This window comes from Chiroxiphia lanceolata, chromosome 19 (genome assembly GCF_009829145.1).
Source record: "Chiroxiphia lanceolata isolate bChiLan1 chromosome 19, bChiLan1.pri, whole genome shotgun sequence".
Taxonomy (NCBI): Eukaryota; Metazoa; Chordata; class Aves; order Passeriformes; family Pipridae; genus Chiroxiphia; species Chiroxiphia lanceolata.
This window is the reverse complement of record NC_045655.1, coordinates 1164137-1190120: the sequence shown is the minus strand read 5'-3', so window position 1 is coordinate 1190120 and position 25984 is coordinate 1164137. Positions and strand designations below refer to the sequence as shown.

Genomic DNA, 25984 nt, shown 5'->3' with positions numbered 1-25984 from the left:
ACCTCCAGACTGTTGTCCCTCCCGTTGGCCCATGACAACTGGGGTTATCCACTGCTTGGTTTGGTTGTTTACTGACCAAATAAAGCTTTATACACTGTTTAGAGCAAATTTGTGTGGCAATATCAGTCTCCCATCACCATCATCTCCATCAGCACATCCCACAGCAAAAACACCCCCAAAGGCTAAACCAGCTCTTCCAACTTCCCAGTGTAGCAGGAGGCCAGAGCAAAGGAGGAGATGCAGGGCTGTGCAGGCACCCACAGCACAGCCAACTCCAAATGCCACTCCAAGAGTCTCACACAACACAGTCCCTGATTTCCTCACCCACCTTCACCCCTCCCCACACTGCTCCTCATGACAGCTCAAACCCTCCTGTGCCTGCTCTGTTCCTTGAGCAGGCCCAGAAAAGGAGCTGCATTTCCCACGAAACTTGGCCTCAGCTCAATTGCAAACAGATCACTTGATATTGCTTTTAACGGCTTTGGGACATCAGATGCCTAATTTAAAACCAAACCCACAAGGCAGAAGCTGGAAGACCTCCCCGACACCTTCACTCACTAATATTGGCTGGTCTGCTCTATTTGCCTGATGGCAGCTTTGTTCTTCTCACTCCCCACTTTCCAAGGGAGCAAATTCACTACAGCCAGACCATCTCATTCCTCACCTTCCACTCCAATGGGAGCAAGCCCATCACAGCCAGATCACTTCATTCTCCACCTTCCAGCAGGAGAGTCCATCACAGCCAGATCACCTCCTTGCAAACAGCACTTGAGCGAGGGAAGACTCCCTCTGTTCACTGCTCTCACCTCACTGCTCTTTGCCATCTTACAGTTAAGCAATTAATGGAGTCTCTCTGTAAGGCCCCACATGGACATTAAGCTGCATGACTCAGACAGCCAATTAACCATCTCCATGGTTACCCTCCTAAGAGCAGGCAGGAGAGGAATGATGGAATGACAGCCGTGCCTTCGACACAGCTCCAGCCAGGAGCCAGGGCATCATTAGCAGTTGAGTCATATCTGGGCTTCTTTTGTTCAGCTTCCCTTTTTATTTTAAGATCCTCAAAGACGTTTTTCAATGACAACTTTAAACTAGAACCTGATGGAAGGGAAATGGAGAGGGAATGACACACAAACTCATGTACCCGCCGGGGACTTCTTTGGGACATCATGTGGGCTACAATGATGAGAGAAAGAGATGAGAGGAGTATGGAGTTCATGGAGGGGTTCAGAACAACTTCTTTGACCAAAACACAGAAGTTTAGAAACTTCTGGGTTCTAGATCTTTCTCTCTTCAGTGAGAGGGGGTCTAGGAAAAATTCATAACCCAAAACCTGCACTCAGCTAACACTTGGGTCCAGAAGAACTTGAATTCTTCACACCTCAATTTTCAGCACTGAAGTCCCCCAAGACTCAAAACCTTCAGTTCTGCCCATGTGGGAGCTGTCTGAGTCTGGACAGTGCAGTTGCCACTACAACTCCTCTGGCAGCTGATTTACCTGGCATTTTCAGTGGATTCCCATGAGATTCGGGATCTGGACAAATCCCAGATCCAACTCTCCTTCAAAACATGAGCCAGAAGTTGCAGCAGGGCCTGCTCTCATCCTGCTGCCCCGTGGTCATACCTGGGCTGCTCAGATTTCAGCCCCTGCCAGGAGCGACTCACACCCATGGGGCTTTCCTTGGTGCCCCCTCCTCATTTCCTGGACAGGGGAGTCTACTCCCATAGTTCTTTCCCCTCTGTAAAACATTCCCGATTTCCCAATGGGCCAAATGCCCCAAACACCATCCTCCCCTTCACAGAAATGGTTCCCCAGGTGGCATTTGCAGCAGCCATGAGTCAGGGCAGATCTCCTCCCTGCAGTGATACACTGAGATTATCCCCAGCACATCAATGCCATGAGTGTCATGCTCAGGAGGAGCAGGTAGAGACATGGTGGGTGCTGATCTGGGGGAAAAAGCTGTAAAGAATTGCCTCCACACAAATGCTGTGACTGGAGGAAGAAAAGAAATGGCAAAAATGCTTGCAGCACATCACTGCTGCATTTTGTCCATGCTGTGACACTCATGTGATTAATCTTGGCATATATCCCTCAGCTGCCCTCACAAACTGAGACTGGCAACAGGCACTTGCCATATTTACCCTCATGCCAAAGGCTGCAGCACAGCTCTGCCTCATTTGTATTTATTCACTTACCTGGACAGCAACCACCGAAAGCACCTCAACTGAGATCCTGTTAAATTCATCAAAACAGCCCCAAGCTCCCGTCTGGGCAAGGCCTTTGTAAATATTCCCACAAGACTGAAAATAAAAAAAATAAAATAAAATTACAAGAGTAAAATCACAAGTACAATCAACTCCAGCAAAAAATGGATTTTATTTCCCAGCCTGTTTATTTATAGCAATTTACAGCCTATTGTGAGTATTTAGGAAAGTGCATGGGAGCAGCAGGCACAACTCAATTACAATATTTATAGCTCTGCACAGTTTGCCTCTTGATTTTCTAATTGCCCTCTCTGACATCTCTGTGTTCCAGTTCCATTTAAAGGTCAGTGGGCTGAGTTACTGATGGCCCCCCTTCAGGAGAGACCTGAGCTGGATAAAATATGATTCAAGGCCACAAACCCACTGCACTGTGGCAGAGCACAGGGCTCAGCCCCACAAACCCAGCTCAAGGTTCAGCACACTTTGGCCCTATCCCAGGAGAGGATCCTGGGAAAACCAGGAGAGGTCCTTCCCCAATGGCAGCCTGGAGTGTGCTGAGAGGAAACAGACGGGGTGGTCTCAACTGAACAGGTCAAAATTTTCAAAGCATTTCACATGGACTCTACCTCCAGAAAGGAAAGGAAGGGAAGGGAGCTCAGCTTGAGTCTCTACCTCCTGAAGAATCTTGTGTAAGTCTTAGAGGAGAAAAGGAAGGAGGAGAAAAAGGTGTTTAGCAGAAAGGAACATAGCAGGGATCTGAGGAGAGAATCAATCTAAGCAAACTCAGCTGGATTACCCTCATCCTTCAGGTTTCATCAAGCCCTGAGTGCCTCCAGCCCCACATATTCAGCCTGGAGGAGACTAAGGGGAGACCTCATTGCAGGTAGAGACATGGTGGGTGCTGATCTGGGGGAAAAATCTGTAAAGAATTGCCTCCACACAAATGCTGTGACTGGAGGAAGAAAAGAAATGGCAAAAATGCTTGCAGCACATCACTGCTGCAAGGGGTGGGGCAGGGGCAGGGGCAGAGGAGGGGCAGGGACTGAGCTCTGCTCTGGGGGGACCAGGGACAGCAGCCAGGGAATGGCTGGAGCTGTGTCAGGGCAGGCTCAGGTTGGATCTCAGCAAAAGGTTCTTCCCCCAGAGGCTGGTTGGGCACTGCTCAGGCTCCCCAGGGCAGTGGGCACAGCCCCAAGGCTGCCAGAGCTGCAGGAGGGTTTGGCTGATCCTCTGGGGCACAGGGGGTGACTCTTGGGGATGGGCCTGTGCAGGGCTGAAGGTTGGACTGATGATCCTTGTGGGTCCCTTCCAGCTCAGCACACTCTGTGACTCTGTGACACAGCCCTGTGGCCCAGGGCAGCAGTACCTGGTGGTCCATCTGCTCGGAGCAGTTGAACACGTACACCATCATGCCCAGGGCTCGGCCCAAATCCTTCGTCGTCTCCGTCTTGCCGGTGCCCGCAGGGCCCGCGGGGGCTCCGCTCATGGTCAGGTGCAGGGCCTGGGTCAGGGTGATGTAACACCTTCCAGGGTGAAGGAGGAAGGAAAAGGGAAAGAGACTGAGACTGGGTCCCACAGGTCACTGTTGGGCTGCAGGGACATGGCACTTGGGCAATGAGCTCCAGAGAGCCCTGAGCCCTTCTTGGGAAAGCTCTGCATGAGCAGGGCCCGTGTACAAGCTGAAAGTCCTCTTAGGCATTAACAACCACCTCTGCCCTTCTGTGATTTCCCCACAGAATCATGGAATGGTCAAGGTTGAAAAAGCCCTCTAAGGTCGCCAAGTGCAACCATCAACCCGTCATCACCACTCTGTGCAGCACTAAACCATGTCTTCAAGTGCCACATCCATGTGTTTTTTGAAACCCTTCCAGGGATGGTGATTCCACCTGTCCCAATGCTTGACAGCCCTTTCAGTGAGGAATTTTTTTCCTAAAATCCAATCTACAATTCCCACAACACAACTTGAGGCCATTTCCTTTCATCCTTGTTACCGGGGAGAAAAGCCTGACCCCCACCTCATTACAACTTTTTTTCAGGGAATTGTAGAGGGTGAAAAGGTCCCTCCTGAGTCTCCTTTCCTTCAGGCTAAACAATCCTAGTTCCCTCAACTGTTCCTTAAACCCAAGAAATACTCATCTTCCACTGGGGTCTGCCCAACCTCTTCACCTCCAGGCTGTGCTTTCTTTGGACCCTCACACCACTCATTGACATTGGGTATGTCCCAGATAGTATAAGGAAAGATCAGCTTTCCTGAAAGACTTTTCTCTTGCTGCCCAGTGCTCTTCAGCCCAAAGGATCCCACTCCCCATTATGGTTAAATGCCTGCTCTGATGGCCTAAAAATGTTCCCACCCAAGGCTGCATCAGGTCCCAAAGCTACTCTATCGGGCTGATGATGGACCCCAGAGAGGTGCCCACATGTGGGTGTCTGCACCCCCTGTACAAGCCACAGAACTATGGTCACCATGGCCAACAAAACCTGAGAGTGCACGGGGGCTTGGTTTAGCTGACTAACGTGGGGTCTAGAGACACCTGAGATGCTCATGGCTCCTGAAACATCACAGAGAGTGGAAAGATACGACAAGGGATCCACAGGAGACTTGCACACATCCGGACTGGCAGCTGAAATCCAGGTGGGACAACTCAGAGTATGTCACATCATCCCAGGTATCCCCACTGAGACAGGTGAAGCAAGTGGCAAATGCCTCCTCAGGATGAGATGAAAGCTTCTGGACTTCACCAATCCTGCAGGGTGTGGACACCTTGCCCAGGCAGACACCCACAGTGAGCATCTGGGAGTCTAATCCCACCCTGGGATCTGAGGCACAGACACCCCAAGGGGCAACACCATAAAATCCCAAACCAGGTGTCCAGAGAAGGGCAACAAGGCTGGGGAAGGGTCTGGAGCACAAGTGCTGTGAGGAGCAGCTGAGGGAGCTGGGGGGGCTCAGCCTGGAGAGGAGGAGGCTCAGGGGAGACCTTCTCACTCTCTACAACTCCCTGACAGGAGGGGGGAGCCGGGGGGGGTCGGGCTCTGCTCTCAGGAACCAGCAGTAGGACAAGAGGGCACAGCCTTGAGCTGTACCAGGGCAGGTTTAGGTTGGACACTGGGAAGAAGTTCTTCCCAGAGAGAGGGATCAGCCCTTGGAATGGGCTGCCCAGGGAGGGGGTGCAGTCCCCGTCCCTGGAGGTGTTTGAGCAGAGCCTGGATGTGGCATCAGTGCCATGGTCTGGGTGACAAGGTGGGGTTGGGTCATGGGTTGGACTGGATGATCTCAGAGGTCTTTTCCAGAATCTGGTTGATTCTGTGATTCTGTAACAACAGGTGAGAGTTGGAGCTCTGCCACAGGATTGCAGGGACACAGACAAAGAACTAGAGGGGTGTGGGTGTCCAAAATAAACCCCTCTTTAGCTGGCAGCTCTTCCTCCAGCCACGTGGTTGTGCTGGTGTTTCCCAGGGACTCACCTGTCGGTCAGGGGGGTGATCACGAGCCGAGGGGTGTTGCCAAGGTACTCATAGGAGTACAGGAACTGGGCATCACAGATGTTGGCAAAGCAGTGCCGTTCCTCGTCTGACCAGCGGTGCCGGAGCTGCGACAGCCACACGAATGCCTGGGCATTGTCCACCTGCAACGAGCCCACAGGCACCATCAGGGGGGCCGCACACAGCTCAGGGACTGCAATGGAGCTGTCACTGGGGATGGACTGGTCACTGCAAAAGCAGGGAGGTGAGCAATGTCACCTCCACACTTCCCATCAGCAGAGGGCAGGACCAAATTAGCAAGCATGTCCGTGGGAGAGGAAAAAGTGAATGTCCAAGAGAAAGAGCAGCACCAAGAGTCCTGGAGAGGAGATTTAAGAAGCAGCATGGCATGAAGAGGCTTCAGCAATGCAGGGTGAGCAAAGGGGGCAGAGGCTGCTTAGCCAGGGAAGGGACCTCAGACAGCACCAGGGGACAGGGGACAAGGAGCCACGGCCAGCACTCTGCACGACCAGCAGCAGCCCTGCAGGTGGACAGACAGACACCTGCATCCCAAACTGGGCCAAGGCACCATCAAGGCCAGTTGTGCCTTGAAGCTGCCTCTGGAAGGACACAAAGGAGGGTACAGCCACAACCCAGCACACCCAGGGCACCTTCCCACCCACCTGCAGAGCTGGACATGAAACAGTGTCAGGGATATTGGGATTAGATGGATGGAGCACCTCTGCTATGAGAAAAGGTTGAGAGAGTTGTGACTGTTCAGCCTGGAGAAGAGAAGGCTCCCAGGTGACCTAATTGGGGCCTTTTTGTGCCCGAAGGGGTTCCAAGGAGAGATGGAGAGAGATTTTGGACAGGGCATGTCACGTTGAACAGAGTGACAGGACAAGGAAGAATGGCTTCACATTGACAGAGGGCAGGGTTAGGGATACTGGGAAGTTGTTCTTCCCTGTGAGGGTGGGGAGGTCCTGGCACAGGTTGCCCAGAGAGGCTGTGGCTGCCCCATCCCTGGAAGTGTCCAAGGTGAGGTTAAACAGGGCTTGGAGCAACCTGGGCTAGTGGAAGGTGTCCCTGCCCATGGCAGGGGATGGAATGAGAAGAGCTTTAAGGTCCTTTCCAAGCCAAATGATTCCATGATTCTGTGATGACAGGGCAGTGGGGGGGGGAGAGCAGTGACAGACAAGGGAGTCCCAAAGGGGTCCCTCTGGCCCCACACCAGAGCAAGGGAGCTATAAAAAGAAGAGCCATGTGCCTCCCACTGAGTCAGGCAGTGATCTGTCTGTACCTGCTCTACCCCTCCATAATCCCCACTCCAATGCCCAGCACGGGACCAGCCTGAGCTGTGAACACCAACCTTCTGTGCAATCATCTTTGCCACCACATCCCGAGCGTGCACGTCGATGGTGCAGATGGTCATGATCTTCTGCCTGTCGCCCTTGGAGAGCTGCCCCAGCAGCATGGTCACCAGGCTGTTCAGCTGAGCCACCTGCTTCTTGTGGTACTCCTTCATGGCCTTCTCGTAGCCTTCCTTCATCCTGGCAAAGGCAATCCCCACTTCGGTTGTCCACCAGATCTGGGTGCAGGAAAGAGCCACCTGGAAAAACAGTCTGCCTCAGTATCAGGGAAACACCAGAGCTTCCTCACATTTGAGTCTCTGATCCACAGGGAGATCAAGGATGAAGCATCTGTGACATAAGATTAAGTATTTTGTCCCACAGTGTCACAGTACACAGGACAGGGGGGACCTGCCCCATGACATCCATTTAATACCCTGTCAGGGGCAGACACATCTAGCAGCTGCTCCTCAGGAAGTGAGTCCCTTTCCCATGTCTGAGAACATGGGAGGTCGAGCTGGAGACCATGAGGCTGCCAGAGGGGCATCCAAGGGGCTCTTTCCTCTCATCAGGCTTCATCCTTTGTTCTTCTGTGGTACCTCTCACCTCTCCGGGTGTACGGGCTTCCCATGACCCCCAGGATGCAGCAGCCACTGCCCAAGTCCTGGGACTGCATCCTGCCTGGAGCTCCAATCAGAACACGGAGCTCAGCCTGGGAATCCATCAAGGGATTGCCAGGAGAAAGGAGAACTCGCCCTTCCTCCTTCCTTGACAGCACAGCAGAGGCCAGAAACATCCCCAGCCATAGCCAGAGGCCACAACTGAAAGCAGGGAAGGGTAGGATGGAAGGGGAAGCCACACCCCACCTTTCCCAGGAGCACTGGTAGGTACCTGGGCAGGGTAGTCAAAGAGCCACTGCTCCCTCGGCTTCTCCTCGTAGGCTGTGACAGCTGCTGTCATCGCGTCCCTCACCGTGGCCCTCATGGTGTCCAGCAGGTGATTGAGCCACACCTCGACCTGCAGGAGACATGAAACCCCAGGAACAGGTTTGCTCCTCCTGGGTCATGAGTGGCCCAGGGAATGGGAGCAGCAGCTCAGCTCTGCAATCCAACACGCCTCTGTCCTCCTTTGGACTGCAGGACTCAGCCAGTTCTGCTCCTGCAGGATCAGCATCTCTTTCCAGACACCAAGGGAACACGGCAGATTGTGTGGAACTCCAGCTTTAGGAGGAACCAAAATGAACTCCACCGAGGAGCAATTTAGTTCAGCATGTTTCAGCTCCAGGCCATGACAGAGTCACTTGTGAGACTGAGCACAATCTGCCAGCAGCAAGAGAGAGCCTGGGAACACAATTCCTGCTGAATTTAGTATTTCACAGGCAAAGCCCTTGCTGAGAGGACAGTTTAAATGCCAAGCTCCATCACCAGGGAGCTCAGAGCTGATATTACATACTTTAGCTTCTTATAATAGTCCATGGAGAAAAGTGCAACTACAGGGACAGAAAAGCTGAGCAGTAGGTTGATTCTTAAATTCTGCACTTCAACTCATCCTGTGAAAGAAGAAAGATCTGGAAAACGGGAAAAAACCCTTCTCTTTCCAAAGGTAGCCATGCAGAGGCACTATGGAATAGCTTAATCTATTTTCAATATGCTTCCCTTTTCCAACTGAGAGGGTAAGAGTAACTCTCAAAACATCTCAAAATAATTAGAATAGAAAACCCCTCCTTTGCACTGTGGGCTGGGCCACCTCTGCCCCACTTAGTGAGGATCCATCCAGAGTGGGCCTAGAGCTGTGGTGTAAGGAGGGATTAAAGTTACACAGCACCTCTTCCAGATTTTCTCATTCATAATGGAAGAGTAGTGAAGCTCTACAGTGTCTTGGCCATTGATGCCACCCAAGGGGCAGGAAAGCAGATTCCACAGAGAGTCTGAACACACAAGGCCCTCACTCTCACCTGCCCACTGCAGTCACAGGGTTCACTGAAGGGGACATATTCCTCCTCTCTGCTGTACATTCCCAGGCCAACCTTCATTGCCTTTTGCTCAGAGTCCACTTGGAATTTCACCTTGGCCAAGCTGTCAAAAAGTTTGGGAAGATGATGTTGCACCTGCAAAAAGAATTATATAAATAAAGTCACAGAGACAGGACAAGCAGAACTGAGGTCACCCTGCATGTGACAGACATAGCCACGTTCACAAAGCAAGGACTTGGAACAGCACTTGGCAGCACCACATCTCCTCACTCATTGCCATTATGCTGCCAGTACAAGCCTCTTGCTGTCTCTCTCAGTACCTCCACCTATTTCTACCTCATTTAGATAGACATCCCTTAACAAATCCTGAAACTTCCCCCACAGGAGAAAAGCTCAGAAACCATTGAAACATCACATAATTCTCTAGTCCCAATTTCCCTTCATGTAGTGCAGAGAGATGTCCATCCACTGCTCCACCTCAACCTGTTCTCAGCACACTGTGGAGTTTTCTGCATTAAGAATCTTTCTGCTTTTTCCCTCCTAGAAATCAATTTTGCACTGAAGAAAAGCCCTGGATTTTCCTTCATGGAGAAACCAGATTTCTATTTCTGCCTAAGACAGAGGATAAACAGCTCAACATCCCACACAAAACCCCCACCTTGACCAAAAGCACTTTTCCAGGAGGAACAGAATGATTCAGTCCTGTCCTGTTCACACCTGGATGAGTTTGCAAAGCCAAGGGGGAGACACCAGAAGTGCTGCTGAGGCTCCCAACACCAGCAGAACAGGTCACTGGTGCTTCTTCTAGAGCAGGACATCACACCCAGCTGAATCCCTGTGTGTTATACACCACTGCAGCAAAGGCAGGTTTCTCCAGGACTGGTGTTCCCATGGGAAGGGCAGGTCCCAGAGCTGTCCCAGCCAGGTGAAGGGCCTTGATTTGAAGGCCTGTGAGGACACTGAGGGCACTTGGTGTGTTCAGCTGGAGGAGACTGAGGTCAGACCTCACTGCAGTTCCACCTTCCTGGGCAGGGGTAGAGGAGGGGCAGGGACTGAGCTCTGCTCTGGGGGGACCAGGGACAGCAGCCAGGGAATGGCTGGAGCTGTGTCAGGGCAGGCTCAGGTTGGATCTCAGCCAAAGGTTCTTCCCCCAGAGGCTGGTTGGGCACTGCCCAGGCTCCCCAGGGCAGTGGGCACAGCCCCAAGGCTGCCAGAGCTCCAGGAGGGTTCGGACAACACTCCCAGGGACAGGGTGGGATTGTTGGAGTGCCCTGTGCAGGGCCAGGAGTTGGACTTGATGATTCTTGTGGGTCCCTTCCAGCTCAGGTTGTTTTATGATTCTGTGACTTGTTTGTTCAATTCTCACTCACTGAGCCCCAGAGGATTCCAACCTTCCTCATGAGGTGGACACAGCTCATCAATCTTCTTACCTGTGATCAAGCAGGGCCCAATCCTGGAAGACGCAGAGTGGATCAAGAAGCAACAGGCACTCTGCCTCCTCCCAGATAAGCACATCTCCTTTCAAATCTCACATAAACCATAGAAACCTTTTCCTACATCTGGAAGTTTCTGCTCAGCAATTCCCAGTGTCCACTGCTAGCCCCTGGCCAGTCTCAGGGCTTTGGCTGTGCTCCAGCACTCGAAGCATTCCTGCCACTGGAGCCTGGAATACCCCTGACTCTGCCCCAGCTCAATATCCAGTTCAAGCGGATAAATATCATTGTGTATTTAATCCTCTTTTAGGAATTATCAGGCTTTAAAACTACAGTGGAAAGGCTGAGAGTGTATCCAGGTATGATCCCACTTGACATTTGCTTTGATTTTACTGCAAATAGTTTTGAATAACAGAAAGCGCCAGGAATTTCTTCTTACTCCACAGAGCATTTCAGCACAGTAGTTTTCCTCTGCTTCCTGTGTTTTCTTTCTCTCCATTTAAAGTATCAAGCAGCTGTGTATTTATGACACTCTGTGGGCTGAAATCACCCAGCAGCAGAAAACAGATCTAAGCAGAGTTAAAGTTTAGTGGCAACAAGAGCATTTTTAAACCTGCCCCATTCACATGCTCAATATGAACACAGAAAATGAGGAAAAGCTTAAAGAAGGAGAGATTACTCACTACTGAAAGGTGGAATAAGGAATATTCCTTACTGTTGGATAAGGATTCCTTATCCAGCAGTCTCCGTTTGCTGTGAACATGTTGATTGGGTTTACACACCAATGATGCCTCCCAAACCAGGCAAGTCAGGGCACAGCATTGCCAGGAGAAGCAGCTGAGGATTCCTGGCACAGCTCCAGCAGCACCAATAACCAACCCCAACACTGCCGTGCTCCATATGGAAAAGCACCCCCAGGACTGAGTCCTCTGAGCTCCGCCCATGGGGGATAGAGGTGCCTGACCCTTGGGAACAGCAGGAAGCCATTTCCTACAACAGGAAGGTTCCTACCAGTTCCTCCCCAGGATGGCCCAGCAATCCTCCCAAGACAACAGCTGGAATGGTGTGCTTGGAGTGATTCCCCCCACCCGGCATTCAGGCACCATCCCAGGAGCCCGGCCTGGAGCAGAGGAGCCTGCACAGTCAGTGGTGCAGAGGGTCAGATACACAGCCTGGCCCTGCCACGGCCACTGTCTGACCAGCACCTGCTTCACCCCCTCCAGGTGCTGTGCTTCCCTGCCCCTATGATCAGGACACCCCAAAGCCCTTCGCAAGGGGGAAGGAAGAAGTAGTTACTAGCAAATGCCTTTTCTGCCCTAAAAAAGGGACCTTTCCAAGCCACCAGTGATCAACGCTTCCACATCGGAATGACCAGTCTGTGGCTCTTCCAACAGCAGATGCTGTTTAGTGGCATCCCAGGTTGGGATTCAAGTTTTGGATGAGACCTTCAAGGTGGTTTCCTCCCACCTCGCTGTGTCCCAGCAGAAACAAATCCCCGGTTTTTATGGCACCAAAACCACAGCTCTGCTCAGTGCAGAGCTCCCAGAACCTTCCACAAGCAGCACCAGAGTTAGATCAGAAAACACCCAGGGCACATGCTGCCTGTCCAGAATGACAGATGAAGATGAGCTGTGAAAGAGTTATTAATCCACATCCGGGTGGGAGAAAAAGTCCTCCAGAAAGGACACTGCAGAGTCTCAAGACTGCATTTTCCACTGTGACACTCTTGACAGCTGCAAAATGCAAAGCTGATGCACTCCAAGGCTTACCATGTGTGGGTTAGTGCCGTTGGAAAGAATATCCAATAAATCTGTGGAAGAAATGAAGTAAAATCTGGGAAAGGCCAACCTCTTCATGTCCAGATATTCAGCCAAAGCCTTCTCACACAGAGACAACCTGTGGAGACAAAGTAGATGAACAGAGCCCAGGACAGGGGGCTAAAGATCTTTCCATGCTTCGTGCTGCCCTTTGGGTTATCAAGCAGCTTCTGCACACCATGGGGAAATCCAAGGCACGAGCTGAGCCTGCAGCTGCCCTCCAGCATTCCTGAACAGATCAACACAGCACAAAGTAACTCACAGCTCACTCTCTACTCCGGGGTCAAACACCCAAGAGCCAGGGTAGCCTCATAAAAAAGCAGAAACAGAGGTGGAAGAAGAGGTTGGAAAGATTTGCAGTCTGACCTACTGTTTTAGACAAGCTCTAAACTGCCACAGGTGGTTTCACACGGGGATGAACATTTTCAGAACGGCTTTTATTCTAATGAGCCACATTTTAAAGTCTGATTCCAACCAACTCAGCTTTTTGTGTTTGCAAAGCATGAAAGGAAACCAGTTTACTCCGATCTGCAAAATGAATCTTGCAGTGTTCACATGCTAAACTGCTGCTGAGCTTACAAAAAGTTCCTAAATAACATTCTCTGTGAGGAACATTGGCCTTATCCGACTGAAAATAAAATCCAATCTTTATTTGAAATGAGAGCTGTTACTGCCAGAACAGCTCCACGGGAACTTTGAAGTGTGTTTCAGGTGCATTCATATGTTAAGTGAGCAGTGTCTCCATCTCAGGACACTCAGGTCTTTCCCAGGGAGCTGTTATACCTTGTGTCACACACAGGGATACTTTTGTAAATTAAAGAACATGGTCTCAGCTCTGCTGCAGATATCATGAAATCATGGAATGGTTTGGGTTGGAAGGGACCTCAAAATCCATCCAGTCCCACCCCCTGCCATGGGCAGGGACACCTTCCACCAGCCCACGTTGCTCCAAGCCACGTCCAACCTGGTCCTGGACACTTCCAGGGATGGGGCAGCCACAGCTTCTCTGGGTAACCTCTGCCAGGGCCTCCCCACCCTCAGAGGCAGGATTTCTTCCCAGTATCCAAACTAGATCCTCTTCTCACACCCCTATACAGCTTTTTCAGACATTGTGTTTGGGTGGCAGTGAGGCCATGAGCTGTTCAAACCACCTGGATGGCCCTTAAAGTGTGCAAATCAATAGTCAGGATGAGAATTTGCCCCTACACAAAGCCAAACTCCACTCAGGGGTTTCAGGGTGATGGGTCACAAGTAAAAAGACTTGAGAAAGGTCAGAAAGGCTGGATTTGTGAATGCAGATAATGCACAGCCTCAGAAACAGCCTTGGAGCACAATATCAACCAACTTCTTAGAGCTGATTCCCTCTGACAAAATCCTGGGAATGACCTTCTACCTACCTCCTCTGAATGTCCTCCAGCTGTTGGGACAGACCTGGTTTATTGGTGGCCTCAACTACATTTGGGGTTTTCTGAACTTCATAGGCCAGTTCTCTAAAATCCACATCAATCCCTTCAAAGCACTTGGAGTCCTAAAAAAGGACACAAAGGACACAGTCACAGTGACACACAAATTGTGTGCTGAGGGATCCCATCCTCTGGGTGTGGCTTTGGGATGAGGGGAAAGCTCCTCTGCAGAGAGCCTTCTGGCCAGTGCAGAGGGGACCCTTACTCCACCCCTCAAGGGCTCTCCCACCCATGTGCCTGAAACAAGTCCCCACTCAGGCCTTTGCCTTGTCATTGTATCCCACAGGAGCTGTGCATAAAGTGATCTGTGCAGAAGCCAATCCGTAGGACCACTTATTCCCACAGGATTGAATTCCCCTCTGAATAGCCCCTCCTGACTCTTCAGCTCCCATTCCAGATGAATTACCCATTTTCCCTGATCACAGCAGGGGAGATGCTCCCATATGGGGGAAAGGCCACCAATCTCATGGGTGTTCTGCTGTCCCCTCATGCCACACCGCCCACCCTGATGTGGGCATGGTGGCTGGAAGAGCAGAGCCCTTCCTTGCCCTGAGTAGGGCCATGGAACCCCAGACCACCAGCAGAGGAGCTCCCTGACACCCAACAGAGACCATGAATTTCTGAAGCTAAATAGTGAAAAATAGATAAGTTATGTTCAAAATGTCCCTGCTCTCCCTTTCTTCCCAAGCTAAGCTTCCTGAGTGAGACAGGACACTGCATAAAAGTGCTCCCAGCTTTCCTGGGAACACTTCCATGCTAACCTGTGTTAAGCCCCTGTAGCAAGGCTGTGGCTGAAGTCATTCATGGAATCATAGAATAATAGAATGGTTTGGGTTAGAAGGGACCTTAAAGATTATCCAGATCCCCCTGCCTTCACTAAACCAGGTTGCTCCAAGTCCCATCCAGTCTGGTCTTGGACACTTCCAGGGATGAGAATTCCACAACCTCTCTGGGCAACCTGTGCCAGGGCCTCAATACCCTCACAGGGAAGAATTTTTTCCCTAATATCAAAACTAAACTCGCCCTATGTCAGTTTGAAGCCATTTCCCCTTGTCCTGTCCCTCCATCCCTTGTTCCAAGTCCCTCTCCAGCTCTCCTGGAGCCCCTTTAGGCACTGGAAGGGGCTCTAAGGTCTCCCCAGAGGCTTCACTTATCCAGGCTGAACACCCCCAGCTCTCCCAGCCTGTCAGCCAGCTCCAGATGTGTATCCTGGCCCTGTCAGCACCGACTCCCCAGCCCTGGATGCATCCCAAGGAAGTTCAGCCTCCAGAGGATCTGAGCTTCATCCTCTGCTATGGAAGGGAACTGGCTGCTGGTTCGTGGCACCTGCCAGGGGGGTGCTGAGGTGCAGAACCCTGTGAGATGCAGGTTAAACCATGCTGTGGTTTCTGACCCACCCTCAGAGAGCTGCTGGATGTCACATTATGCTGGCACACAGGACAACCCTTGGGGCTCTGGGACCAGCCCCTGGACACACAGCCTGGGAAGCCAGGTGTGCCCAGCACTCACCAGAGCAGAGGAGGAACAGCCCAAGCAGCCCAGAGGGAAGGGATGGGGACAGGGTGGGCAACTGTCAGGTGCACACCCTGTCTGGGAGCCAGTCCCCCCTCAGTGACACTGCACAGGCACAGGGACAGTGGGGACACTGCACCTACAGCTTACTCCTCAGTGAAAGGCATGTTCCTCCTCAGCATGGCTGCCAGGCTGGAATAACTCTGGAAGCTGGACTCAAAGACAACCTGAGGGGTTCACCAATGACAACTCTGCTCCATTTTCCAAAGCAGGAGGGGGAGAAGAGCTACTCTCCCCCTGCACCAGCACTGAAGGCCAGGGAGGGGATGCTGCCAGAGCTGCCTGGGCCACCTCTGGTTGGTAAGTGGTCACAGCCCCAAGGCTGCCAGAGCTCCAGGAGGGTTTGGATGATCCTCTGGGGCACAGGGTGTGACTCTTGGGGATGGGCCTGTGCAGGGTTGAGGGTTGGACTCGATGATCCTTGTGGGTCCCTTCCAACTCAGCACATTCTGTGATTCTGGGGATTTGCAGTGCCTGAATAATTCTCCTGGTGCTCTCCCCTCCGAGGGAAGAGGGAACACACCTGCAGCACTGAAGGAACCAGCAGCCTCCTGCCCAGCCCCAGCAACTCTGTATTTGCTATGCAGAAGTGGAAGGGAGAAAATCAGCCTCTCAGCACAGCTCAGGCACAACCTGTGGCACAAAAACATCCCGTGGAACTACCACAGCACTAAGGGAGCCTTCAGGGAGAGAAGCAGCGGGAGAAAAGCCCTGCTTGGGGCAACTTGGCACTATAGATAACTCTATTTAATAATAGAGGCTCTTCTTCAATGCTTTCCAAAGAGGAAGCAGGATTTGAGGTTTCCCACCTGGGGCAGCTGTGCCCGGATATCCTCTGAGCCTATGAAGATGCCCTCCAGGTGACACCACGTGCGCTGCACCTCGAACCAGAGGGCAAGGACAGAGTCAGCAGTGGAGAGCTGCCTCTGCCAGGCAGACACTTCCTCCAGGAAGAAAGCAATATATTTGGATGACATCAAATTCTGCAGCTGCACCTGGTTGTCTTCCAAAGTTTCAATAAGCTCCTCATCTGACTTCAGCAAGGGGATGTTGGTGCGGGAGTGAGGCTCGTACTGGAACTCCCTGGTGCTCCAAGTCACTCTCAGCTCCTTCAGCACTTTCTCCATGCTCATTTCTCGCACTGCTTTGTCCACAATTCCATGGACCTCACCCTCAAATTTATGCAGGTTGAGCCTGAGGAGGTCAGCCAGCGTGGTGTCTGAGTCCATCACAAACCTCACACCCGTCACCTGCATCAGCTGGTCCCAGTGCCTTTCTCTGATGGCAGGGTTTTGAAGTTCTGCCACCGCCTTCAGGGCCGTCAGCATGTTCTTCACCTTGCTGTCCAGTCCAGTGAAAGCATCCCACGCCCTCATTTCTTTATCCAGACTCTGAATCTCTCTTGCAAACTTTTTACACTCCAGATCCATGTTTTCCACATTAATATCCACCCATTTGGTGGTCTGCCAGTCACTGAGGCTGGCGTTCACCAGGGAGATCATATCCCAGAGCTGTTTGAGAAGACACAGCTCCTTCCTGCACTGCTTCAGTTGTTTATATTCTGGCACCATGACTTCAAACAGACCAGCTGATTCAGAAATCGAGGTCATGGCTGACTCCATCTGTTTAATCTCCATGTGCTTTGCATCCAGCAGTTGATAAGGCTTTTCAGTGTCAAACCTAGAAATAAATGTTTGTTATTCATAAGCGATATTGTAACAACTTCTAAAGAAAACATAAACTAAACAGTGCCTCTGAGAGACATGGGAGAGATGAAAGGTCTGTAGTACACCTTGATGGTACTACATGGCACTACTGATGACACCTTAAAGCAACGATGTGCCCTCAGCATCCAAACCGCTAACACTGGACAGTGTTCCCAGGGACACAACACCCCAGGCACAGCACTGGGAGCAGGTATGGAAGGGCTCTGCATCCTCAGGACACGCAGAGATAAGCACATAGAGCTTTTTTTCCCTCAGGGTTGCCTTGATGGTATAACCTGTCCATACCTGAAGGGAGCTTCTCTCCCAAACCTCTCCCTGAAGTGGAGCTGTTGGGCGTCGAAGGCGGCGCAGCTCTGGCGCAGGGCGGTCATCTCGTTGGCCTGGAGAGGAGCAACGTGCTGCCTCACAGCCAGGGCCAGCTTCTTCACATGGTTCCATTTCTCTGGTAGCTCCTATGGGCAAAACAGAACTGCTGGGAGGTAGGACTTGCTGTTCAGTGTAAGATCTGCCTGATCTGTTCAAGGGTAACCACAGAACAGGAAAAGCAACAGATTCCGTGTCTAAGACTGTAAGAAAGTTTTGTTGGGACGCCTCAAGTTGTGCCTGGGGAGGTTTAGATTGGATATTAGGAAAAAAACTCAAAGAAAGGGTTGCAAAGCATTGGTACAGGCTGAGCAGGGCAGTGGTGGAGTCCTCAACGCTGGAAGTATGCAAAAAATGTGTGGATGTGGCACTTGAGGACATGGTTTAGTGGTGAACATGGTGGTGGTGCTGGGGCGAGATCTTAAAGATCTTTTTCAACTTCAACAATTCTGTGATTCTATAAAAGGCTAAAGACACAATTTGGGATAAATATTCCCACTTATTCAAAATTTTGAACACTAATGAAGACCAAGACCCTACAACTGACTGTTCTGATTGTAAAAATATGTTCATAACCACTGAAGAAGACTCAATCCTGGGCTCACGGGATGGTCAGTGCTCAAGAGAGAACAGTGACTCTGACATCAAGCCCATCAGGGCCTGGAACCTGCTGGGAGCAGCTGAAGGCAGGAGAATGGATGTGGATGCAAACTCCTCTGGCTTCCCGGAGCTAAAGAAACAGAGCCTGGGATGTTATACCAGGAGGACTCCAGAAAGCCCTACAGGGCAAATCCCTCCAGGATGTGTATACAACATCAGCACCAAATGAGACTGGGTTCTTTCTCATCTCTGCATCCAACTGTGAGTGCTCAGCACTGCTGACAATCCCCCCTCCAGACCTGGCATTTTCTTCAGAAAGGGATTTTATTTCTCCTCACTGGGCCTCTCCGGCCATACCCTCAGCCCAGGCACTGACACCAAGGGCTCTGCTGTCCCCAAGCCCCAGTGCTGTGTTCTCCCCACTTCCCATGTACTGTCCAAGCCTACAGGAAAGATTTTGGGTTTCTTTTCAGCCCAGTTCACATATTTGGGGAGATTAACAGAGACCTACCAACACTATGAAAAGAAGGGAAATAACTGAAGGCAGCTCTAAGGCAGCAGAGGTGACCAGAGTGGGGCTCCTGAAGGGTCTCTCCCTGCCACATCTCATTCCAAATAGACATCACTATCCAGGACCACAGTAGGGCACACATGGAGCTGCTTTCTTTTCTCCTACTGACCTCCAGCTCCACACCCATCCATCACCATAGCCACAGAAGGAGCAGTACCTACAGGAACTACTGGTTTTCCTACCCTATACAGGAGCAAATCAATCATTCACACACGTGTTGCTGCCACTTGCCAGAAAGAATAAGTGTTTTTTGTTATCTCCTGCATCTGCAGGGCTGCCCCACATCCTCATTTCTTCTATGAGGAAAATAAATCAGTTGTTTGAATTTACTTGCACAAACAGACACCACAGCAGCAGCTCCTGGGCAGAGGGATTAGCAGAGCCAGGTTCCAGCTTCATGCTGGACCAAAGATGCTGCAGCAGCCAGAACACCCACGCAATGCAGCCCTGCTGGTGTTCAGGGGTCTGCAGGACCCTGGGTATCTTTAGGACTCTTAACTCTTCCAGATTTGGTGACCGACCCCCCACAGATCAGGCTGCACAAGCAGAAAACCCAGGGATTGCTAAACCCCCTTCGGCTCCATTGAGCCTGCAGCAGGGAACAGGAGCCTTTGCAAGGCAGGGACTCCTCCCCAGCAGCTCCTGCTTTAACCCTGTGCCCTGCACAGACCCCCTGCCCACAGGGGTCCACAGGGCACCCATCAGCAGGTAGCCACACACTTCTCCACTGCATCCCCTTGGCTGTTGCCAGTGCTGTCCCCAAAGCTGGTTGGGCACTTCACCATCATTACTAACTTTCATCTCACGGTCCCCTTTCCAGAAATGAAAGGAATTCCCAAAAGAAAACTTACTCATCATAGCCATGTGTGAAAAGGTGCCAAAATACTGTTATAACCTGCTCCCAGTGATGCCCTCTGGGTCAAGCAGATCCAGTGGTTCAGACACAGTGGAGGCCTGAAGTCCTGTGAGAAGGCAACTCCTCTGCCAACATTATCCTTCCCATCTCCATCGTTGCTAAGAACCAGCTTATTTAAAAATAATTATAATTGAACCTAATTAACAGATGTATTTGAAAATGCATTAATTTTGTTGAAGAGTAATCGCTGGGAGTTGGAGCAGGCAATTCTATGTTTTTCATACATAACAAAAGGCTTAATCTCTGCTTTAAAAGAAAAATCTCAATATAACTCCAAAATTTAGAGCTATTAAGGCACATCCTGCAATAGCAAAATACTATCCACTGAGGCCCTCTAATGACAGGGAGCAGGGCCTTAAATATTCCTGCAACGCTCTTCGGCTCCTGCTGCCTTTGCCATCTGCTCCTTGGCAAACTGTGTGTCCACCACAAATTCTCACCCACCTCCAGTTGCTGGTGGACTTCCCCTGGCACCTGCTGCTCATAGGCCCTCAGCAGGTCAATGGTTTCCCTCAGGGGCTCAAACATGGCGTCGGTGGCACCGTGTCGCTCCTTCACGGCCAGGAGGTGCCCCATGACCTCCACGAGGCCGTTGTAATCCCCCTTCTCGACCTTCCTGCTCAGCCCTTTCTCAGTAGTTTGGATGAATTCCTCAAGGTCAGCCAAGCTGTGGAGCACAAAGCAGGGAGGCACAGAATCAGAGCAGTTCCTGTGGAATTAATATCCAGCCTTCCACAGGCAGCTGGGCTGGCAGGGACGGGGACGGCCTGGCTCTCCTTGCCCACTGCATGCTAAGGGCAGCAGGACTGCAATTCATGCTCAAAAGGATCCCTGGATGTGGTATAGCTTCCTGCAAGGAATACAAAGACAGGTTGGGACTTCTCAGGCTGGGGACAGGGGAGCTGAGCAGGAGTGTCACAGAGACAGTGAGCTCAGGGGGGCTCTGCAGAGGTGCCTTTGAGAGGACAGTCTGTGCTGTGAGGGTGGCCCTGGCACAGGTTGCCCAGAGAAGCTGTGGCTGCCCCATCCCTGGAAGTGTTCAAGGCCAGGTTGGACAGGGCTTGGAGCAACGTGGGACAGTGGAAGGTGTCCCTGCCCATGGCAGGGGTAGAACTGGATGATCTCTAAGGTCTCTTCCAAACCAAACCATTCTATGATTCTGTGACAGTTTTCACCCCTTCTCTTCCAACAGAAGAATCCAATTTTCCCAGATGAACCTACCAGATTGCAAAGCTCCAACAAACAGGGATTCTCTTTCATACGCTGCCTCACCTGACAAGGCAACTCCCCCCCTGCAAGCGGAGGGTGCAGGTGATACAAATTCACAGCAGTTCAGAAAAGCAACTAGACATTTGTGAGAGGGAAAAAATCCATCCATGTCTTTAAAAACAAAGGCATGATCCCTGTCTCTCAAAGTCCTTGAGCCATAAATCATCAGAGACAAGGAGAGTGTTTGGAGGATGTTTCCATACCTGCTTACCCTGTTCTTAACCTCACCAGCTACTGGGTACTTTTAGCAGAGGCAGAATGGGCTCCCGTGTCTCTGGTCCTTCCCAGCACATCCACTGTCCACCTCTCAAAGCACTTACTTTTTAAGTGCCCACTTAAATTCTGTGGATGCAGTTGGACCTAAATGCATCCTTAAATACTTCACCTAATAAACTGCTGAGTCAGGGACTCTCAATAACAACTCCTAAATGCTCCTTCACAGCTACACAAAAACCTCTTTGCACAGAAATTATCTAACAGAATTATGGTGCTGGAAAGACAAAGGAGATCATATCACCACCCCAGCAGCTGCCTCCTCTACAGATGTCTGTGAACACTTCTCTGGGAGCAGCCAAGACCTGGGACACCCTTCACAACTTCACTGAAGTTGTGACCAATAAATCAGCTGGGGCATCATCCTACACAGACCTGGTGGCTGAGCAGCTCTTCAGAGCAGGGAATGTATACTTTCTAAACTTAAAGCCCAAACTCCTCCTTTTTGTAACCTGGAGCTACCTCCTCATGACAGGCTGCCTGAATTTCAATGCTTTCAGAAACAGAGCAAGTACCCCATGGCACTAATGCAGCTTTACTGATGGCCAACGTCTAATCCTACAAAGCAGGCCCAGAGCCCCAGAAGAGATGGGATTATTTGCCTCAGGTTAAGCAGGCAAACACATACCCTGTTTTATGCCACACAGCAGGTCCCAGGGCCCCTGCCTCAGGGATGTCAGTGGTACCAAGTCCACATCACTGATCCCAGTTTACGTGCCAGCAGAGACCAGGGGATGGAAGACACAGGGATGTGATGGAGCTGGCACGAACCATGGACCCTTCTCCTCAATTAGCTATCGTAGTGGTCACAGCCCCAGGCCTGCCAGAGATCAAGAAGCATTTGGACAACACTCTCAGACACATGGTGGGATTGTTGGGGTGTCCTGTGTAGGGTCAGGAGTTGGACTCGATGGTCCTTGTGGGTCCCTTCCAGCTCAGGGTATTCTATGACTCAACCGGTTATCAGTGTGAAACAATAAAGCCCAGTCAGGAATCCCAGAGCAGGTCCCAGGAGCAGAGGCAGGAGCAGCCCTCACCTGTGTGTGACGTGTTCCAGGAGATGCTGCTTGAACACCAAGGTCCATCTTTTAATCTCATTCAGCAAGGTCGCCTTGAAAGGCCGAGCATCGACCCTCACCCAGCCCTGGAAGGTGCTGAGGGGCTCCATGTGAGTCACCTCCTCGTAGAGCCTCTCGTAGGAGTCGATGTGCTCCCTGAACTGCTGCAGCGTGGGCGGTGCCTCAGGGACCATGTCCTGGGCCTCAAGCTCTGCGGCCGTGAGGACACGCCCGTAGAGCAGGAACTGCCGGCTCAGCTCCCGCCGGTCCTCCCCGTACACGTGGGAATAGCGCTCCAGGGAACCCCGGAACTCACAGCACGAGGACACCACGGCCTGGACACGGCACAGCAGCTCCTGGCGCAGCTCAGCCAGGCCAGACATGTCCTCCAGGTCTGCCTGGAGAGAGGAGAGAGCAGGGGAGGGGAGAGGAGGGGAGCAGGGGGAGGAGGGGAGAGGAGGAAAAGGAAAAGAGGGGAGAGGAGAGAAGGGAAAATGGGGGAAAAGGAGAGTGAAAATAGGGGAGAGGGGAGAAGTGAGAGGGGAAAGGAGGGACGAGAAGGAAGAGGGGAAAAGGGAGAGGGGGAGGACAGGAGGGGAGAGGAGAGCACAGTGAGGTGGGAGCAGTGGGCACCTTCTCACTGCCACACAGCACGAGGGAGGGCCATGGCCACAGACCTGGTAGTGGGGGAAGCTGTTGTGTGTGGCCAGCCGGGGCACCAACGAGGAGATGTGGTAGATGCTGTTCAGGAGACTTTCCACCATGTCAGAGAAGCCATCATGTGTGCCAGGGTCCAGAGATGGGTGAAATACCAAATCTGGGATCACCAAATCCAGCTGCACCTCAAACAGGGGAGCAAGCCCTGCCTTGGGATCTGGCAGGGAGGAACCAGGATCTTTCTCAAGGGGAGAAAAGGCATCTTGAGCCACCACTAACATCCTGCCAGGAGATGCACACAGGGCAGCAGGGGCAGCAGGCAGGTGGGAGGGAAACACTCACTCACAGAGTCCAGGGCTGTTGTGTCTGCACAACATGAGGAAATGCTGGCAAAGCAGCTGGTGTGGTGGTACCCACTGAAGACAGTGGGGAACCAATGAGACACAAGTGATTTAAGGACTGGAAAACATGCTGAGGAAAGCTTTAAAGAGACCAGGCTCTTCAGCTACTCCAAAGGGAGTCTGAGAGCTGAACAATTACAGCAAGTAAGTACTTGCAGACAAGAAAAACAACGGGAACCAAGAGGCTCTTTAATTTAGCGGAGAAAGGGATGAAAAAAAACCCCAGCAACCAGAAACTGAAGCCAGATGCAAATGTGACAATATGTGCAAGTTCTTAACAAGATGGTGAAGAACTGGATGCAATTCTCCAACTCAGTGTGCCAGGAGGGAGGCATTCCTGGAGATGTGCTTCAGTTGGACACAAGCTGCTCTCAGCAGAGGGGGTGAACCTCCCTGGTGGTCTTAGGCAGGATGTCTGATCTAGTGGCTGCTGAGCCCAGCTTGTCTCTTCACAGGACTTATGCTCAGGGACTGAGGTTTTTTGTTCATGACTTTCACGAGCAGAACCAGCTCTTGAGGCTGCCCACAAATGAAAGATTGTGTCAACTTGATGCTTTGGGCATGGGAGGGTGGGAGATCGCTGAAGCCCAAGCCCAGACTTGGGAGGATGTCTCAATTTTGTCTACCCATTAATCCCTGCAAGTGATGAACATTCATCTCTATCCCTCCCCCCGAGGAATCCAGTGATGGAGTCACCCTCCCTGTCTGGAGGCTCCCCCAGAGACAGGGAAGAGGCCCAGTGGAAAGCCAGGAAGGAGAGAACAACTTGTGGGCATGAGGAAGAGCACAACAAGAGATCTTCCTTTGGAGAGGCTGAGCAGCCACTGTGACCAGGGGACAGGAACCAGTGTCACCTGTGTTCTCCAGGAGGTACTTGAGCGAGCACTCAATGGCAGTGAAGAATCCATCCAGGACTATCTCATCCACATAATCCACATAGGCCTTCCAGGAGTCAGATGCTGGGGCTGCAAGTAAGAGGCTCTGGTTTTCCTGGAAGAAAAAGAAGATGCCTTCAAACACAGCAGGGCTGAGTCTGTTCTCCAAGAGAGCTGCCCACAGTTAAGGACTGATGCCAGTGAGCCCATGGGAACCAGCCTCCTGGAGGAATGGGATAGATGGATGTTGCTACTGGTGGTATGGCCACGATTTGCTCCTGTCAAGGGCTGCTTTGTCACCTGGAACAACTCAAGGGGAAAATGGAGTGCAGAAGAGCCTTGGCAGCTCTGCCACTTGTTCTCCTCCCTCTTCTCTGAGGACACAGGACTCAAGACTGCTTTGCAGCCCTGGGGAAGGGAGCACTGCAGGTCTCAAAGGCTCATCCTGAGGCACGAAGACCCAGCTGGTTCTCTTCACAGTCCAAGGACAGACAGTGACCCTTGGGAGAGGGCTGGACATAAAACCATCTCCCTCCAGGCCAAGGGCTGTCCCTGACATGCATAACACCTGGCACCAGGCAGGTGAGGAGCTGAGCTTTGGGCCTTTGCCTGGTCTGCAGAGGACTCTGAGCTCTGTCAAAGATGCTGGAAAGCACCAAAGTTTGGGACAGCAGCTTTTCTCTTGTCACTCAGCTTCTCCCTGGGCTGGCAGCATCACCTCCTGCTCCAAAGAGGGACAAAGAGTCTGAAACCGAAGGGTCAGCCCCAGCCAGCTGCCTCTGTTGGCAGGTAAGTACCTCGGAGCATATTTTTCCTTGGAGCAGGATCCCAAACCCGATACACGACTCCCCTCTAGTGGTTCCAGCAGCCAGGGCTGCAGCCAGACCCTTCCCTGGGCTGCAGTTGCTCCCAGTCCTGTCACCAGCTGGTGCTCAGCAATGCCAGACCACAGCCCTACACCCCCAGTCCAGCTCACCCACCAGAGCCACCATTAATTAACACTGGGTAAGATTTTCAAATGACTTAAGGGAGCTCATTTAAGGTGCAGCAGCTCTGGACATTTTCACTGACACAGGGACACACAGAGCCTGTGAGGAGCCAACAAACCCCAGGGAAGGTCCCCCTCACCTTCAGCAGGGAGTGGATCCTCTGCCCGGCCTCTCTGACAAGGCTGTAGCGCTTTTCCAGGTGATTATGACAGTCCTCCAGGCTCAGCACTGAGTCCCTTTTACCGTCCTTCCTCTCCAGGATGGGAGATGCCCACGAGCCCACAATGCTCTGGATCAACTCAACATTGTCCTTGGCTTTCTGCAGCCTCTGCTCGAGGTCATGGACACCTTCCATGACCCCGGAGATGTGATCCCACACACCTGGGGAGAAATGAGACCACTGACTCCCTGTTTTCAGAGCTGCTGGGCCAAGCTCTGGTGCATCTCCCTTCAGAGCAGCCTCTGGCTGTTTCCCCAAGGTCTCATGTATCTCTCACCCATCCTTAAGGCAAGAGACTCATCTGGACCAGCACAGCCACTTCTACATCCCTCCTGCCCCCACAAGCCACAGTTCAGACCAGCACAGCCTCCTTCCAGCCAGGAGCACCCCCACCATGGGGATGCCTGACAGCTCCTGCTCCCCTGTACCCAGGATGATCTCCTAGTGACTGACCCCAGAGGGAGAAGTGTGGGGAGAGTGGGAACAGCAGGCTGAGTGTCCCTGCCCTCACCACCAGAGCAGGGCCCCCCAACCCCAGGCTGTGCCAGCCCCAGGTGCATTCAGGTGCAGGGAACTTAGGGTTCATCTGCAGCAAAATCCAACTTTATTGTACAATGGAGAAACAGTTTTTGAGCCTGAGGATTTTCTGCTTTGCATGTTCCCCAGGGATTCACTTGGCCCTTCTCATACCACAAGCCGGAGGACAGAAACACACATTCCCCCCATGAGCAGTTTCCTCTCACCAAGAGGCTCCCTCTGCTCTGCTTTGCAGCTAAAGCTGCTCAAGGAAGA

At 51.9% G+C, this 25984-nt stretch overlaps 1 protein-coding gene across 1 annotated transcript in view; it reads right to left on the bottom strand.

The window, feature by feature from the left end:
• DNAH9 (dynein axonemal heavy chain 9) overlaps positions 1–25984 on the bottom strand; it is a 185833-nt gene that overhangs the window by 145842 nt on the left and 14007 nt on the right. The window contains 15 exon segments of the mRNA XM_032706809.1: positions 2197–2301; positions 3572–3728; positions 5671–5831; positions 7037–7276; positions 7908–8033; positions 8971–9123; positions 12191–12317; positions 13636–13766; positions 16083–16953; positions 17286–17452; positions 19895–20117; positions 22030–22448; positions 22728–22924; positions 23963–24098; positions 25112–25353. Of these exon segments, the coding sequence (XP_032562700.1) occupies positions 2197–2301; positions 3572–3728; positions 5671–5831; positions 7037–7276; positions 7908–8033; positions 8971–9123; positions 12191–12317; positions 13636–13766; positions 16083–16953; positions 17286–17452; positions 19895–20117; positions 22030–22448; positions 22728–22924; positions 23963–24098; positions 25112–25353 (3455 nt within the window).